We start from the raw sequence: 13,788 nt of genomic DNA, 5'->3' as shown, positions 1-13,788 counted from the left end.
CATGATTTAATTATACCAACACTATAATTAGAGTAACATTAGAGATAATGAGACAGCAATAAGAAATAGCCTTCGTTTTCATGTTAAATACAGCAAGATCTTGTTAATTAAAAATTATTTTAAATACAGTATAAACAGAGGAGTATTTTTAAACCAACACACTGGATTTTAAGCAGCACATACACTCCATTTCAACAAGTTCTGTCTTTTTTACATTAAGATAAATTGTACTTGTAAATGCAAGCTGTGTGTGTGCAACAAACACAGAACATGACCAAATACAGACCAGCTCCCTCTGGCATACCAAGAATTTAAATGCCAACCCATTTTAAATAGATTACATTCCTTATGGAGACATCAGGGATTCTTTAAGTGGGAAAAAAAAAAAAAAAAAAAAACAAAAATCCCATAATGGGAAGAAGGTGTCATATGCATTTTGAAATGTGACACTAAGGTCTTGACACTGACATGCCCTGCACAAGCCTCCCAGAAGTTCAAGTGGGTTTTTGTTATGCATGTGAGACCCCACTTTGGATCTTCTCCTTACATTTTCCTCTCTTATGGAGCTGTTTTCTTGGAAATTCCTCTACAGACCACAAAGCAAATTTAGCAAGGCAATGCACAGTGTGAGTACTCCAAATGCAAGACAACAACTGTGCAAATGTAAATTGCAAGCTGGCAATCATTGCTGGTACCAAACTGGTCTGAGAGCAAATCTCACACTCAACATAGCAATGGAGCTATAATGCCTGCAACATTAGAAGTGAAGACAGTATGATCTGAATTTAAAAATTTATTCTTTATTGCTTCCATTTCCATATGCTTTTCATTCTGCAAATTTGAACTGTCTGAGATGATAATTTTCCTGTGATGTGCGTCTGCCCAACGCTCTTTGAGGTAAGAGAGGGGAAGCTCATTATTTCCAAATCTCAACCCTCTCTTGCTACCCATCAAACAGGTCCTTAGGAAAGCAATCACCTCTCTGTTAGCAGGTCAGATGAGGAGATACATTCCCATCAGTTTGCTGAGATGATGTCAGACCACACTGGATTTAAAGATTACAACTTCTGCAACAACTTGTGTACATGTATCTCAGGATAAGGTGGTGGTGGCAGGGGGAGTACCAAGAACTAGTGGCTTTTTGCTTAACAAACTGATTTGAAAGAGTACCACTACTAACAATTCAGTACTAAATAGTACTAAATAGTTGCTTAAAAGAAGCTGGTGAAATTGCACATTTGATCTCTGAAAGCTGGGAAGGGTGAACTTTAGTAATGAGAAATGTAAGATAGAGCTTTAGAGCTTGTCTTGTTGGTAACTCTTCCAGAGCACAGGGAGTGTGGTTTTAAAGTGGATAATTATGTCAGAGGAAGGCCTGAAAGCCAAGATGAAGTATCTTTCAAGAAGTAAATCATGCACTAAGCACTTTTCAATGCATCTGTATAAAAGCAGAGCAAGTCATCCATGGATTATAAAGACTGCAAGAATCTTTCTACCACGATAACACAAAGAGTACGAGGAGTCCTAAAATTAAGCACTCCTTACATCTTCAAGCAGACTACAATGAAGGAGGCTGTTAGGGCTGTGTGTTTACAGTCATCTGTCCTTCAAATCTGCAACCGTGCAATAATCATAACCAATTAAAAAAATTATTTACTGTATGCCTAATGAAGTGGGCAGGACAAAACTAGCTTGCAAAGTCTACACAGGCTCAGAAGGAAGTCAGAGCTACTGCACTGGGGCTGGTTGAAACCAGAGCAAGCCACTGGCAGGCAATGAAATCGCCAAAATCTACATCTCCATGCTACTGAAGATGATGCTATTGCATCTCCACGCAACTGAAATACAGAAATAAACAAACACAATGGTTATAAAGATGTATAGAATGCCACAAAGACGAATCTATTATAGATGAAACAGAGTGCATTGTCCTTAAAAATATTCCCATTGTTCTTGACAGAAAATGAACAAGAGTAGCACTATCCCTAAGTCGTCTCTATAACCGTATCAGGAGTACCGGGAAGACATTTTACCAATGCAGACACCATTCAGCTCAAGACAGTCTAATAATAAAATCAGGAAAACATGCACAAATTCTGATACATACCTGATCTATTAATCCTGTCAATTCTGTCCATGCTAGAAGCAGAGATTCTAATTCGAGGGCTGCTCTGATTAGAGGATTCAGAGCCTCCATCAGCAAAGGAGTCTTCAAATGCAAAAAGTATTTCTTTCACACATTTGTGACAGACATTGTGCTGGCAGGGAAGGATCAGTGGATGGGTAAACAATTCTTTGCATGCTGGGCAGATAAGCTCTCTTTCAATACCCTTAATGGCAACCTTCATGATAGAAAGAGGGAGAAACAAGTATAAGCGCAGGAAAACGCAAGCCACCAAGACTTATGGCACTGCTCTATGTCACCAAACCCCAGCCCTGCAGAATAAATGCACACAGTTTTATCTGGTTTGAGGCACTTCTCTGGCTAAAACAAATCTCAATTAACATTTATGAAAGCACTGACAGCATTCATTTCAACTGAACTGAGCATTGCCACTAGGCAAACTCAGTTCATCTTTAGGTCATGTCTGCATTGCAGGGGAGAAAAGGAGGGGAGTAGTCTTAATTCCACTCAAGGACCTAGTGAAACGAATGCAACCATACTTCTCAACAATAGGAGTCCATACGTTTAGCTTGCTCGCTGCTCACGAAGAGGGAGGAGGGAAAAAAAAAAAAAGAAATTAAGCGTCAGACTGGTCAAACAACAGGCTTTCCTGACGTGTAATTCACGTTTAAGGGCTGAAACTGTCTTGACTTCATTAGGGTAGTAGTTCCGAGTAAGGAACATCATTTTATTTATTTGTTTGTTTGTTTGTTTATATGTTCATTTACGTCTTTTATCTGTCGCACAAAGAGCCGCCTGTGGATCGCTGCGGCTCTCCAGCAATTCCGCGACCCCCTGGCAGCGCGCCCCGCCGAGCGCCGGCTGTCGGGCGGGCGCAGGCGGCGCCCGGCGCCCTCCGGGAGCGCTTCCCCTCCGCGCTCCGCGCCCGTCGGAGCTGCCTGCCAGCCCTGCCCGCCCTCCCGGCCGCGCTGCCAGCCGGGCAGGGACCAACCCGTCGCCGCACACCGCGGGGACTGACTGACAGGCAGGCAGGCAGACCGACAGACACAGACAGACAGACGCACGGACGGACAGACAGGCACACGCCCTATAGCCCCCCGCAGCACAAGAAGACGGACGACGCACCCCGCCCCGGCAGCCGCGCCCCGCCGGTTCCCCCCGCGCTCACCGGGCTCTCCAGCCGGTCGCTCTCCATCGCCGCGCCTCCTCCTCCGCCTCCTCCTCCTCCTGCGCCGGGGCGCCCTCAGCCCGGGCGGGCGGCCGGGACGCGGACGGTGCAGCGCCCGCGGCGGCGCCCGGCGGAAAATGGCGAGCGGGCGGGCGGGCGGGCGCGGGGCAGCGCGGGCGGGGCGGGGCGGGCGCGGCCGCGGCAGCAGCCGCACAGCGGAGCTGTCCAGCCGCCCCCGCCGCGCAGCTCCCCGCGGGACGCGCTGCTATTGTTTTGGTCCTTTTCTCTCGGCGAGCGGCACCGGAAATGCCGCCCGTCCCGGCGGCCGGCAGCGCTGAGTGCTCTCCCGCTCAGCCCCTGCCGCTGATCGCCTCCCGTGGCAGCCGTGCCATAGAATCGCTGAGTTATAGAACGGTTTGGGTTGGAAGGGACTTTGAAGATCACAAAATCACAGAATCAATCAGGTTGGAAGAGACCTCTGAGACCATCGAGTGCGATCTGTGTCCTAGAGCCATCTTCTCAACCAGACCTTGGCACTAAGTACCACACGCAGTCTTTCTTTAAATACCTTCACCACCTCCCCGGCATTTCAACAAATTCTTTCCCATGTCCAACCTAAATCTCCCTTGACGCAGTTTAAGGTAGTGTCCTCTCATCCTAAACATCTAATTCCAATCCCCTGCATTGTGGACGGGGATGCCTTCCAGAGGAATGGATTGCTCAATTCCACTTCAACTTAGCCTTACTCCAGGGATGGAGCACCCGCAGCTTCTCTGGGCAACCTGTGCCTGTGTGTCACCATCCTCTCAGTGAAGAATTTCTTCCTAATATCTAATCTAAGCCTGCCCTCTTTAAATTCATTTCCCCTTTTTACACAACCTGGCCATGTAATAACTCCCTCTCCCTTTTTTTCATAAGCCCCCCTTTAAGTACTGAAAGGTCTCCATGAAACCTTCTCTTCTCCATGCTCAACATGCTCCCACTTCTCTCAGCCTGTTTTCACAGGAGAGGTGCTATAGCCCTCTGGTCATTTTTGTGTCCACCTTTTAGGCTCACTCCAACAGATTTGTGTCAGTCTTGTGCTGATGATCCCAGACCTGGATGCAGTACTCCAGGTAGAGAGAGTAACAGCAAAGCAGAGGGGGATAATCACCTCCCTCAAGCTTCTGGCCACACTTCTTCTGATGCAGCCCAGGACACAATTGGCTCTCTGGGCTGCAAGTGCGCACTGTTGCCTCATACACAACTTTTCAGCCATGAGAATCCCCAAGTCCTTCTCCTCAGACTGCTCTCAATGACTCCTTGCCCCATTCTGGCCTCACATTTGGAATTGCCCCTATCCAGGTGCAGCTCCTTGCACTTGCACTTGCTGAACTTCATAAGATTTTCATGGGCCCACTTCTCAGGTTTGTCCAGGTCCCCTGGATGGCATCCCTTCCTTCTTTTGTGTTGGCTGCACCACTCAGCTTTGTGCCATCTGCAGATTTGCTCAGGGTGCCCTGGATCTCACTGTCCATGCCATTTTAAAGATAGAATATGATATGAATATGATATGAATATGATAGAATATGATATGAAGAGCACCAGTACCAAGAGAAAACCCTGAGGAAAACCGCTCATCACTGGCCTTCACCTGGATACAGAGCCATTGACCACAGCTCTCTGGCCAACTCCTTATCCGCTGAATCCATCAATCAAATCCATGTGTCTCCAATTTGCAGATAAGGATGTTGTGTGGGACAGTGTCAAAGACCTTACAGAAGTCACCTCTTGGTCTTCCCTTGTCAACTTTTGCTGTCACCCCATTGCAGAAGGTGACCCATTTGTTCAGGCACAATTTGCCCTTATTGAAGCTGTGCTGGCTGTCTCAGACCACCTCCTTGTTTTTCATGTGCCTTAACATTTTCCCATGAGGATCTGTTCCATGATCTTCCCAGGCATCAAGGTAAGGCTCACAAGCCTGTAATTCCCCAGACTTTCCTTCATCCCCTAATTAAAAATAGATATGGTGTTTCCCCTTTTCCAGTCACTGGGGACTTTGCCTGACTGCCATGGGCTCTCAAATATCATGCAGGAGGCATGCACCAGACAGCTTTTGTGGCACCTAGGATTAAAAAGGGGTGGGGAAGTGGTTATGACTGCCAGCACCTCCTACCCTTCTCCTACAGCATGTTTCCATTGGAAAAGGTAAAATACCCTTTTCACCATCCACCAGAACAAACAAAAAATACTTTTAAATTTCCAGCACCTCCTGGTTTTGGCAAGGGTGTGGACACAGCCATTGCAGTGGCAAAAGTTCACACAGCATTAGGCTAAGGGAGAAAGAAGACCAGTTAGCAAGCTTGAAGTGAAAGCCTGCACTGTCCTCACATTACACCACAGAAGGAGGTTTAGTTAATTAAAATACGTGAAGCCTGAGTTATATGAATGATGAAATGCTGTCAGTTTGACAAACACCAAATTTGACCTACTTGACTATTTAAAGAAAAACATCAGGATAAGAAGTTCCCTTTTCACCTCAAAACTGCTTTTTATAAGAGTCAATAAAACAAACAGAGTTGAAATGCCTTACTTGGGCATTATTTACACCTGGTTTTCAGTGGCCCAGATGTGAAACTTGAATGGAAATTTACCCTCAGAAATCATGAAGACAGAGGTGATTTGTTCATGTCCAGTACAACAAAGAAGAACATTCTACAGAAAACTTGTAAAGATATTAATTAGCATTTACTTTAGTAACCAGTGTCATAAAAATACAGAGTGCTCTGCTTGAAATTATTCTGATAATGCCCTTAATGTACAGTATGTGTATTCAAACTGAAACATGTCACTTAATTGGGCATGGGGAGAACAAGTTGGTAAGGTCGTGTGTTGTCAGCCTTCCAACTATGTTTTGAATAATGATTTGCAAGCCTCTGAATAAGTATATCATCTCTTACTGATGTCTACTATTCCTCAGCTTTCCTGATTCCAGCTTTCCTTACAGGCAGGCAGCTTTTAATAAGCACTTGTCTGCACTAGCACACTACCCACCATAGACACTGGCCTGTGGTTGATGCAGGGCCAAATAAACTATGAGACTAGACTCAGAGACAGAACAGAGACGCCTTGGCTCTAAGGCTGCCTTTGAAACAGTAAGAAGGGATGTTGGTGGCTCAGCAAGGAAAACCATCCTGCGATCCGTGGCAGAGGTGTGGATACCAGGGCAGGTGGGTGTTAATAGCAGACAGAGACAACACATCTTCCCCTGTCCTCCTGAAGTCTTCAATGCACCACAGCACCAGCTACTGTTACTGCCCTGACTTGTGAATGATTCTTTGTTCAATCTCTTAATAGTTTGTTTGTGTACCTGTTTGCTCTGGTTTAAGGGTAGTTTAGAGCAAGGTTTTATTTACCAACTCCATCATATTAAGATGTTACATGGAAGAAAATGTCTTTGAAGGCCTCCAAAGGGCAAAACTCACTCTTCTTCACTCACACATTTTTAGTAGCCTTTTGATCCTCCCCTGACCCAGGACTACTAAATTTGCAGTACCAAAATTCTCATTAGCCTCAGGGACCGTGAGGAAAAAGCAATAGCTAAGAATGACTGATGCATTAAAAAGGTTAAAAGGTTAATAAGATCAGTGTGACTACAGAAGTCAGACCTACTCTTCTGCTTTGTTTCCAGCCAAAGATGAGCATCAATTGGCCACTTGTTCTGCTCACAAGGGACTCCTTTTGCATGGAGTAATACCTGGGTAGTGTTTAAGTAGCTCTACACATCCTTCAAAATTCACCCTTGTTGCCTCTGCAGACAGGTTCTGACCAGGGGTTACAGCATACCCTGCACTCCCAAAACAGCAACAGAAAACAGAAACTAGGATGGGTGGGCATTGCCATCCTATTTCCCCACCTACCTCAGGTTAAATATGCTTGTTAATTTAATAATTGTCATTCAGAAATCTCCCAAGTGCTCATTTGCATTAACTATCAAGTTAATGTAATTTAATGTAAAACACAAGCCTGTCCCAAAGCACCAAGAAGGTTCTGCAAACACCTCCCCTGCCTTCAGTAGGTCCTCAGACCCAAGCTTTTCAAGACATTTATTTGCATGCTGTTTTTGCAACCACGTCTTGCTACTGAGTCAGTTTCCTTCTGGTCTGCCTTCCTCTGACTGAAAATATTAGAACCAATCCATCAAAGTGGAGATATGCAGGATGAGAACAGACTTTTTCCTGAGCTAGTATGACTGACTTGAGGACTGAGCTAGCACACAGACATTTTTCTCCCTGCACAATGCATTTTCTTCCAGGATGAATTCAGGGAGGTATTAGCCCTCATCCTGCTCTCTGTAAATTGTAAGTGATGCAATTGTTTTTTTTCTACTTAGTTCTGAGCAGTTGAACCTAATGAAGATGACTTCCATCCACAGGATTTTTCCAGTCATACAGGCTGAAAGATATATTGTCACCTCAGTAATAGGGCAGGAATTTATGCTGCCTGAGAGAAATGTGCCTGTTTTGGCTCAGAAATAGAGGCTCAGTTTTGTCTTCACAGTGGCTGCCCTTCAACTGCGTGACCCTGAGGAGCTAGCAAGGATCTTTAGAACCTTGGGTGTTTCAAAGTGAACATAACTATGGCTTGAGGATCTCATCATAAAACAAAAATATCAGCCCCTAATCTCTTGGTTCAAGGTTGTTTGTCTTCTCTGCAAAGATGTGTTATAGGTCCATTATCCTCAAGGCTGGATGGGTTTCCTAACAGATCCCATAACCTGATCAGCTGGACTGGACAAGTTCAGAAGGTCCCACGTGCCACTGCTGTACACAGAGCACTGAGTCAATAAAGACTGCACTTACTGAACTGCCAGAATACTGGGTCTGAAATTAACTTTGGGTAGGATTTGTAGCTTGCATGTCCCAAAATGTGCTAAACTGGTTCAGTGTGTCTTTACTTTTTAACTGACTGCCACAAGTACAGTACTCCAGTACAGTTCCAGGACACCTGGAATGCAGCAAAGGATCCGAGGAGCAGCTACATATAGCCCACACAGAGGACTCTGCTCTTTCCCTCCACAGACTGTAATCACTTGCCAAGCAAAAGAAAGAATTCTAATCACAAATACTTCCCAAAAATACAAGAACATTCAAATCAAAATATCTTCCAGCTCTGAATTGAGAGAGAGTCCTACCTCTAATTTTTTACTGTTTAGCAGAAAGAAAATATAAGGTTATTTTGAAAAGGATTTAGAATATAAGCCATTTATATGAAAACAAACAAACAAACCACCCAACAAATTTACAAGAAACAAGTCACAGGTTCAGTGTCTGTCATAAAAATATGACACAATAAAAAGAACAGTACACATGGAACACATTGGGAGCTTCTCTCCTTCACATCAGAATGTGGATAGCCCTGTCACAGAAGACAAAGCTGGCAGCTCACCCTTGCCATGTCACAACCCATGTGCTTCTAGGTGCTTCAGGGAAACTGTGGGAGTGATGAGGACATGTCTGAGATGTGGAAACACACCTTTGTCACACAGGCAGACTAACCCAGCCAAGTAACTGATTAAAAGCTGTGTAGACAGGCAAATTGGAATTTAACTGCTCTTGACTGCTATATTTCAAACTCAGGCCCCTCTGAAGTACCTAACTTAATGCTGCTGGCTGACACTGAGCTCCAAGTTATCTTTACGTAGTCTTTCAACCAGAGTCACTTCTTTGCATGAGTACCCCTCACAATATACATAGATTCTGGCATGCTTTTTTAATACTGTGTAAATGGAAGAAAATTGCTGTAACAGGGTAATTCTCCTCATAGGGACCCAAAGCCCAGAGAAGCACTTTTCCTGCATATAAGCAAGAAATATGTAAAGCCTTATCTTCTTTAGCATGAGGAGCAGAGCTCCATTTCGGCTGAGTCAGGCAGCCCAGAGTCACCTGCCAGCCACCACAGCCAAGTGGTGCACCACTGTAAGTGCTGCATTTCTCCTCTCCAGCTCCTGACTGTGATTTCAGGTTGAACCCCTATTTAGCTCTATCCCTTACTGTCACCTGGACAAAAGCTAAAATGCTACCACAAAGAGAATTTTACATTAGTCATTACATGAAACCAGGCAGAAGGCAGGGACAAAAATCGGTGTCACCTGCAGGTTGCAGGTGCAAAGCATGCAGGACTTGAAATGCTCTTAGAAATATTTTTATATATTTCTCATGTTCATATGAGTTTTATGGCTTGTTTTTAGCAGTATCTATCTCTCTAAATGCTTTTTCTGGAGAATAGCTATTAAAGCTGCTCCTTATGAACCACGAACTGTCAGTTTCTGCAAACCATGTGGAGTGTAGGAATAGATGGTAAAACAATGCAAACAAGTGAGGAAAAAAAGAAAGGGTGAGGGTCTTGATTTCCCTCTGAAACTCACATTGGTTTTTATCAGCTTATTGATTCTATTCTGCCTACAGAAAAATGCTCAAAAATGGTTTAACAAAACACATGGCAAGTATTAGTATCATTTAGCCTGTAAGATATGATTGTTTCTTATAGCATCTAAAAATTATTTGAAGTTAAGACTACAAGAGAACCATATGCATTTCAAAAAAAGAAAACATACACCTATGAAAGTAACACAATTTGAGCTGGAATTTGGGTGAATAATTGTTGTAGGGGTGTGTGTGTTTTGACTACTGCAAAAGTAAACTTACAGGGAATTATTTGGGGGAAGGGTGGGGAAGACGAAGGGTTGGAAGAAGCCTGAGACCTTTTTTGGGATAATACATCATTCTGGGACAGATAAGTGTTCTTTCTGTGGTTTGAACTGAGATTTCAGAGTCCTGAAAGAAGGTCATACAATCTCCTTCTGCACCAGTGCCTCTGATACAAAATGCAGTTAGTTGCTAATCTGTCTCTCAGGGGTATTTCAGATTTCTCAGATGCTACTGTGACATTTGTGACAGGTGCCATGGAGGCCCAGAATATCTCAGAGAGTATTGTAGTGAGCCTAAACAGATGTTGTGGATATATGGATTACACAAGGATAGTTTTATTGGAACCAGAAGTGCTACATGCATCTTTCTGTTCTAGGTACTCTGTGCAAGTTGTATGTGTGAAGGGGAGTCACAGGAGAATAATGAGTACAGATCATTAAAAGAGATAACAGGTTTTTGAAGTGACATTCCCCCGGGGAAAAGTGATATATAATGATTTGCCCTGTTTGAGAGGTCTGACGGAGGTTGCCAGCTAAGTGGAAAAACAGCATGCTTGCCAAAAGGGGTCATGTGCCCAGGTTTCAAGAGCTGATGCATCGTACCTGCAGGGACCCTGCATATTGAGAGGTGAGTTTGCAAGTGTAAAGAATTCTTATTGCATCCTGGTTTTCTAATGGGTCTTCAGTGCAAGCCAGATGCTCAGCAGTTAACTCAGAGAATGTTAATGCTTCCAGGCTTTATTGCAAAAGGTTTATTGATGACGAAAAATGGGAACAGGAAAACTGGTGTGCTGGAACGTCAAAGTAGCAATACCCTGACCCCAAGCAAATACAGTTTACCATGCAGAAGAGTGCTTTTGCTGGCATGATTTATGTCATCTGAGAAAGCAGTTTAATTATCCCAGCAGAACACCTCCAAGCTGCTGGATAGCATCAATAAATTACAAAGAGGCTGTAATCTAAAACCTTGGTCTGAAGGTCCAAAAAATGCAAAAGGAAAATATGGAGAGCAAGAGGTCTCGGAGCAGGGTGTTGGAGAAGCTCAAGCAGTGATCACCACCATGGGACAGTCACACAACTGGTACTGCTCTCCTTTTCTTCATGTACATCAAGTGTTTGTGATGATGGGACTTGGCAGTGTCACTGTCTATCTATAAACAACAGCACTGTTTGTAATAAACATGCATATTTCACACTACTGTGCCAACTCTGCTGTCTATTGAGCCATATGCTCTTGCAGAGGGCATCTGAATTAAGTACAACTGCTTAACTGTGGCACAAGGGACAGATGCAGCACCCTATTACAGAGACATTTCAGGCACAAGGAATTTCTGGCCTGGAACTATTTACGATTTTGTTTGGTGTGTAAAATGGACAGAATGAGAATTGCTTTTTGCTTTAAAGCCCTGGCATGATTACTCCCAGACAAGGAGAAGAAGAAAATCACACAGGAAACTCCTCATTCACCTGCTCTAAAGGTTTTTCCAGAACTTCTAGAAGAGGGACTGGAGGAGAAGGAGGGGGAGAAAGATGTGCACAAACAGCTGGCTGTGAAGGCAGCCTTGGGAGATTTGCTGGAAAGTCATCAGGATGAGTCTGGAACAAGCAGTTTTTCCAATAGCACCATTACTTGCTACATATTTTTAAGTTAAAAAATACTGTGCTTCATTATTTTATTTTTTTTAAAAAAAACACCACACCTGAATCTTTGGTGCTCCCTGGTTTTCACACATAGCAGCTCAGCAGTACAAGAAGTTGGATTCCCTCCTTTCTTCTTCTTTTTTTTTTTTTCCCTTACGAAATGCGCGCAAGTTTTCCTCAAAATACTTGCCTTAAAAAACTCTGAGTCAGTGCCTGGGGGAGAGGGTTCCCTCTCCAGCCTTGCCGGCAGAGGGTGGCTAGCAGCCCCCCGGGCAGGGCGCATCCCATGCCCGCTCTGGAGCAGGGCATTCCGCCGCACACGGGGCAGGAGAGGAGCAGGAGAAGGAGCAGGAGAGGAGCAGGAGCAGGAGCAGGAGCAGGAGAGGAGCAGGAGAGGAGCAGGAGCAGGAGCAGGAGCAGGAGCAGGAGCAGGAGAGGAGCAGGAGAGGAGCAGGAGCAGGAGCAGGAGCAGGAGCAGGAGAGGAGCAGGAGAGGAGCAGGAGCAGGAGCAGGAGCAGGAGCAGGAGCAGGAGCAGGAGCAGGAGAGGAGCAGGAGAAGGAGCAGGAGCAGGAGCAGGAGCAGGAGAGGAGCAGGAGCAGGAGCAGGAGAGGAGCAGGAGAAGGAGCAGGAGCAGGAGCAGGAGCAGGAGAGGAGCAGGAGCAGGAGCAGAAGCAGGAGCAGGAGCAGGAGCAGGAGCAGGAGCAGGAGCAGGAGAGGAGCAGGAGCAGGAGCAGGAGCAGGAGAGGAGCAGGAGCAGGAGAGGAGCAGGAGCAGGAGAGGAGCAGGAGCAGGAGCAGGAGCAGGAGCAGGAGCAGGAGCAGGAGCAGGAGCAGGAGCAGGAGAGGAGCAGGAGCAGGAGAGGAGCAGGAGCAGGAGCAGGAGCAGGAGCAGGAGCAGGAGCAGGAGAGGAGCAGGAGCAGGAGCAGGAGCAGGAGCAGGAGCAGGAGCAGGAGCAGGAGAGGAGCAGGAGCAGGAGCAGGAGCAGGAGCAGGAGCAGGAGAGGAGCAGGAGCAGGAGCAGGAGCAGGAGAGGAGCAGGAGCAGGGCTGCAAACGCGACAGATGCCCGTCCAGCTGTGCTGGGCTGAGGGACACTTCGCATGGAAATTATTTTTTAACTTTTTCACCCCGTAGCATCGGAAGTGTGAGGCAAACACCCAGCAGAACCTCCAGAGTACATTAGCCGTAAAGACGAGTCATTCGCGCCCCCACATTCCCCTAAAAAAACCGGACCTACAAAAGCCCCTTGCCAAGGGGGCCGTGTCTCGCCGCGGTGTCCCGGGGCTGCCGGCCGCTCGCCGTCCCTACCTTGTCCCGTTTCAGCAGGTCCAAGATGTAGGCGAAGCGGGCGCTGTCCGCCGCCGGCTCCATGGCCCCGCAGCTGCGGGCCCGCCGCCGCGGCTGGCCGGGGGAGGGCCGTCCTGCTGCCACGGATGCTCTGCCCGCCCCCCCGCCCTCGGGACACGGCATGCTCGAGAGAACCTCGCATGCTGGAGCGTGGCGGCAGGACCGCCGGGCTCCTGGGGGTGGCTCTGCCCGGGTGCTGCGGCCGGGAGAGCCGCGTTAGAGCCGACAGAGTTACAGCCCTTGGTGGTCTCACCAAACCTGAGTGTCAGTCGCTGAGCCTGTGGCACCGGGCTGCTGCTGCTGCATGTCCCCCCGGGCAGCACCCAAGGTGGGCGCGCCTCTTTTTTTAAAGCACAGCTTGTAGTGGATGTATGCTGAGGTACAGCGCGGTGCGTTTGTACCCAGGCTCCATCTGTTTTTCTTAAATTCTAAGCTTTTGTTTAAATGGAAAATTGTGTCTAAACAGAGAACACCTACTAATGTGCATTAATTGCATGTATGATCTGTCTCGTGTGTTTGCGCCTGGCTGGTGGTGTGGTTGTAGGGCAACTCAAACAGGAGGAAACCTTCCTATCATCTCTTTCTCTTCATCCCAGGCCTGATGCGACTTCTAGGGATGAAATGGATACAGCATGCCTGCATACAACTGCGGCAGGAAAACTGGTCCTGGTGACTCAAGTACACCCCCTGCTCGATAAAGGCCACCCTCAGTCCCACCGAAATGCTCACACCAGGCCGGAGGATCAGCCCAGGTGAGGCTCTGCACAGCCAGCCATACACAGTGGGCAAGGGTGTTCCACAGGACAGCTGGAGAGTGGTG

The 13,788-nt window shown here is 46.6% G+C and overlaps 1 protein-coding gene across 2 annotated transcripts in view; it reads right to left on the bottom strand.

The window, feature by feature from the left end:
* The window catches only part of TRIM36 (tripartite motif containing 36), a 35,848-nt gene extending 22,794 nt beyond the window's left edge, over positions 1–13,054 (bottom strand). Inside the window, exons 1-2 of one of the 2 annotated variants that reach the window (XM_086867964.1) lie at positions 12,930–13,054; positions 2,108–2,342 (exon numbers count right to left, since the gene is read on the bottom strand). In XM_086867964.1, the coding sequence (XP_086724090.1) occupies positions 2,108–2,342; positions 12,930–12,992 (298 nt within the window). In that variant the 5' untranslated portion in view covers positions 12,993–13,054. Of the gene's footprint in view, positions 1–2,107; positions 2,343–3,293; positions 3,463–12,929 lie in introns of those variants that run through there. The other variant, XM_086867965.1, reaches the window with a different exon arrangement.
* Positions 13,055–13,788: the final 734 nt, after the last annotated feature.

This window comes from Cyanistes caeruleus, chromosome Z (assembly GCF_971803275.1).
Source record: "Cyanistes caeruleus chromosome Z, bCyaCae1.hap1.1, whole genome shotgun sequence".
NCBI classification, from domain to species: Eukaryota; Metazoa; Chordata; class Aves; order Passeriformes; family Paridae; genus Cyanistes; species Cyanistes caeruleus.
The sequence above is the reverse complement of the archived record's forward strand: the minus strand, read 5'-3'. Positions and strand labels throughout refer to the sequence as shown.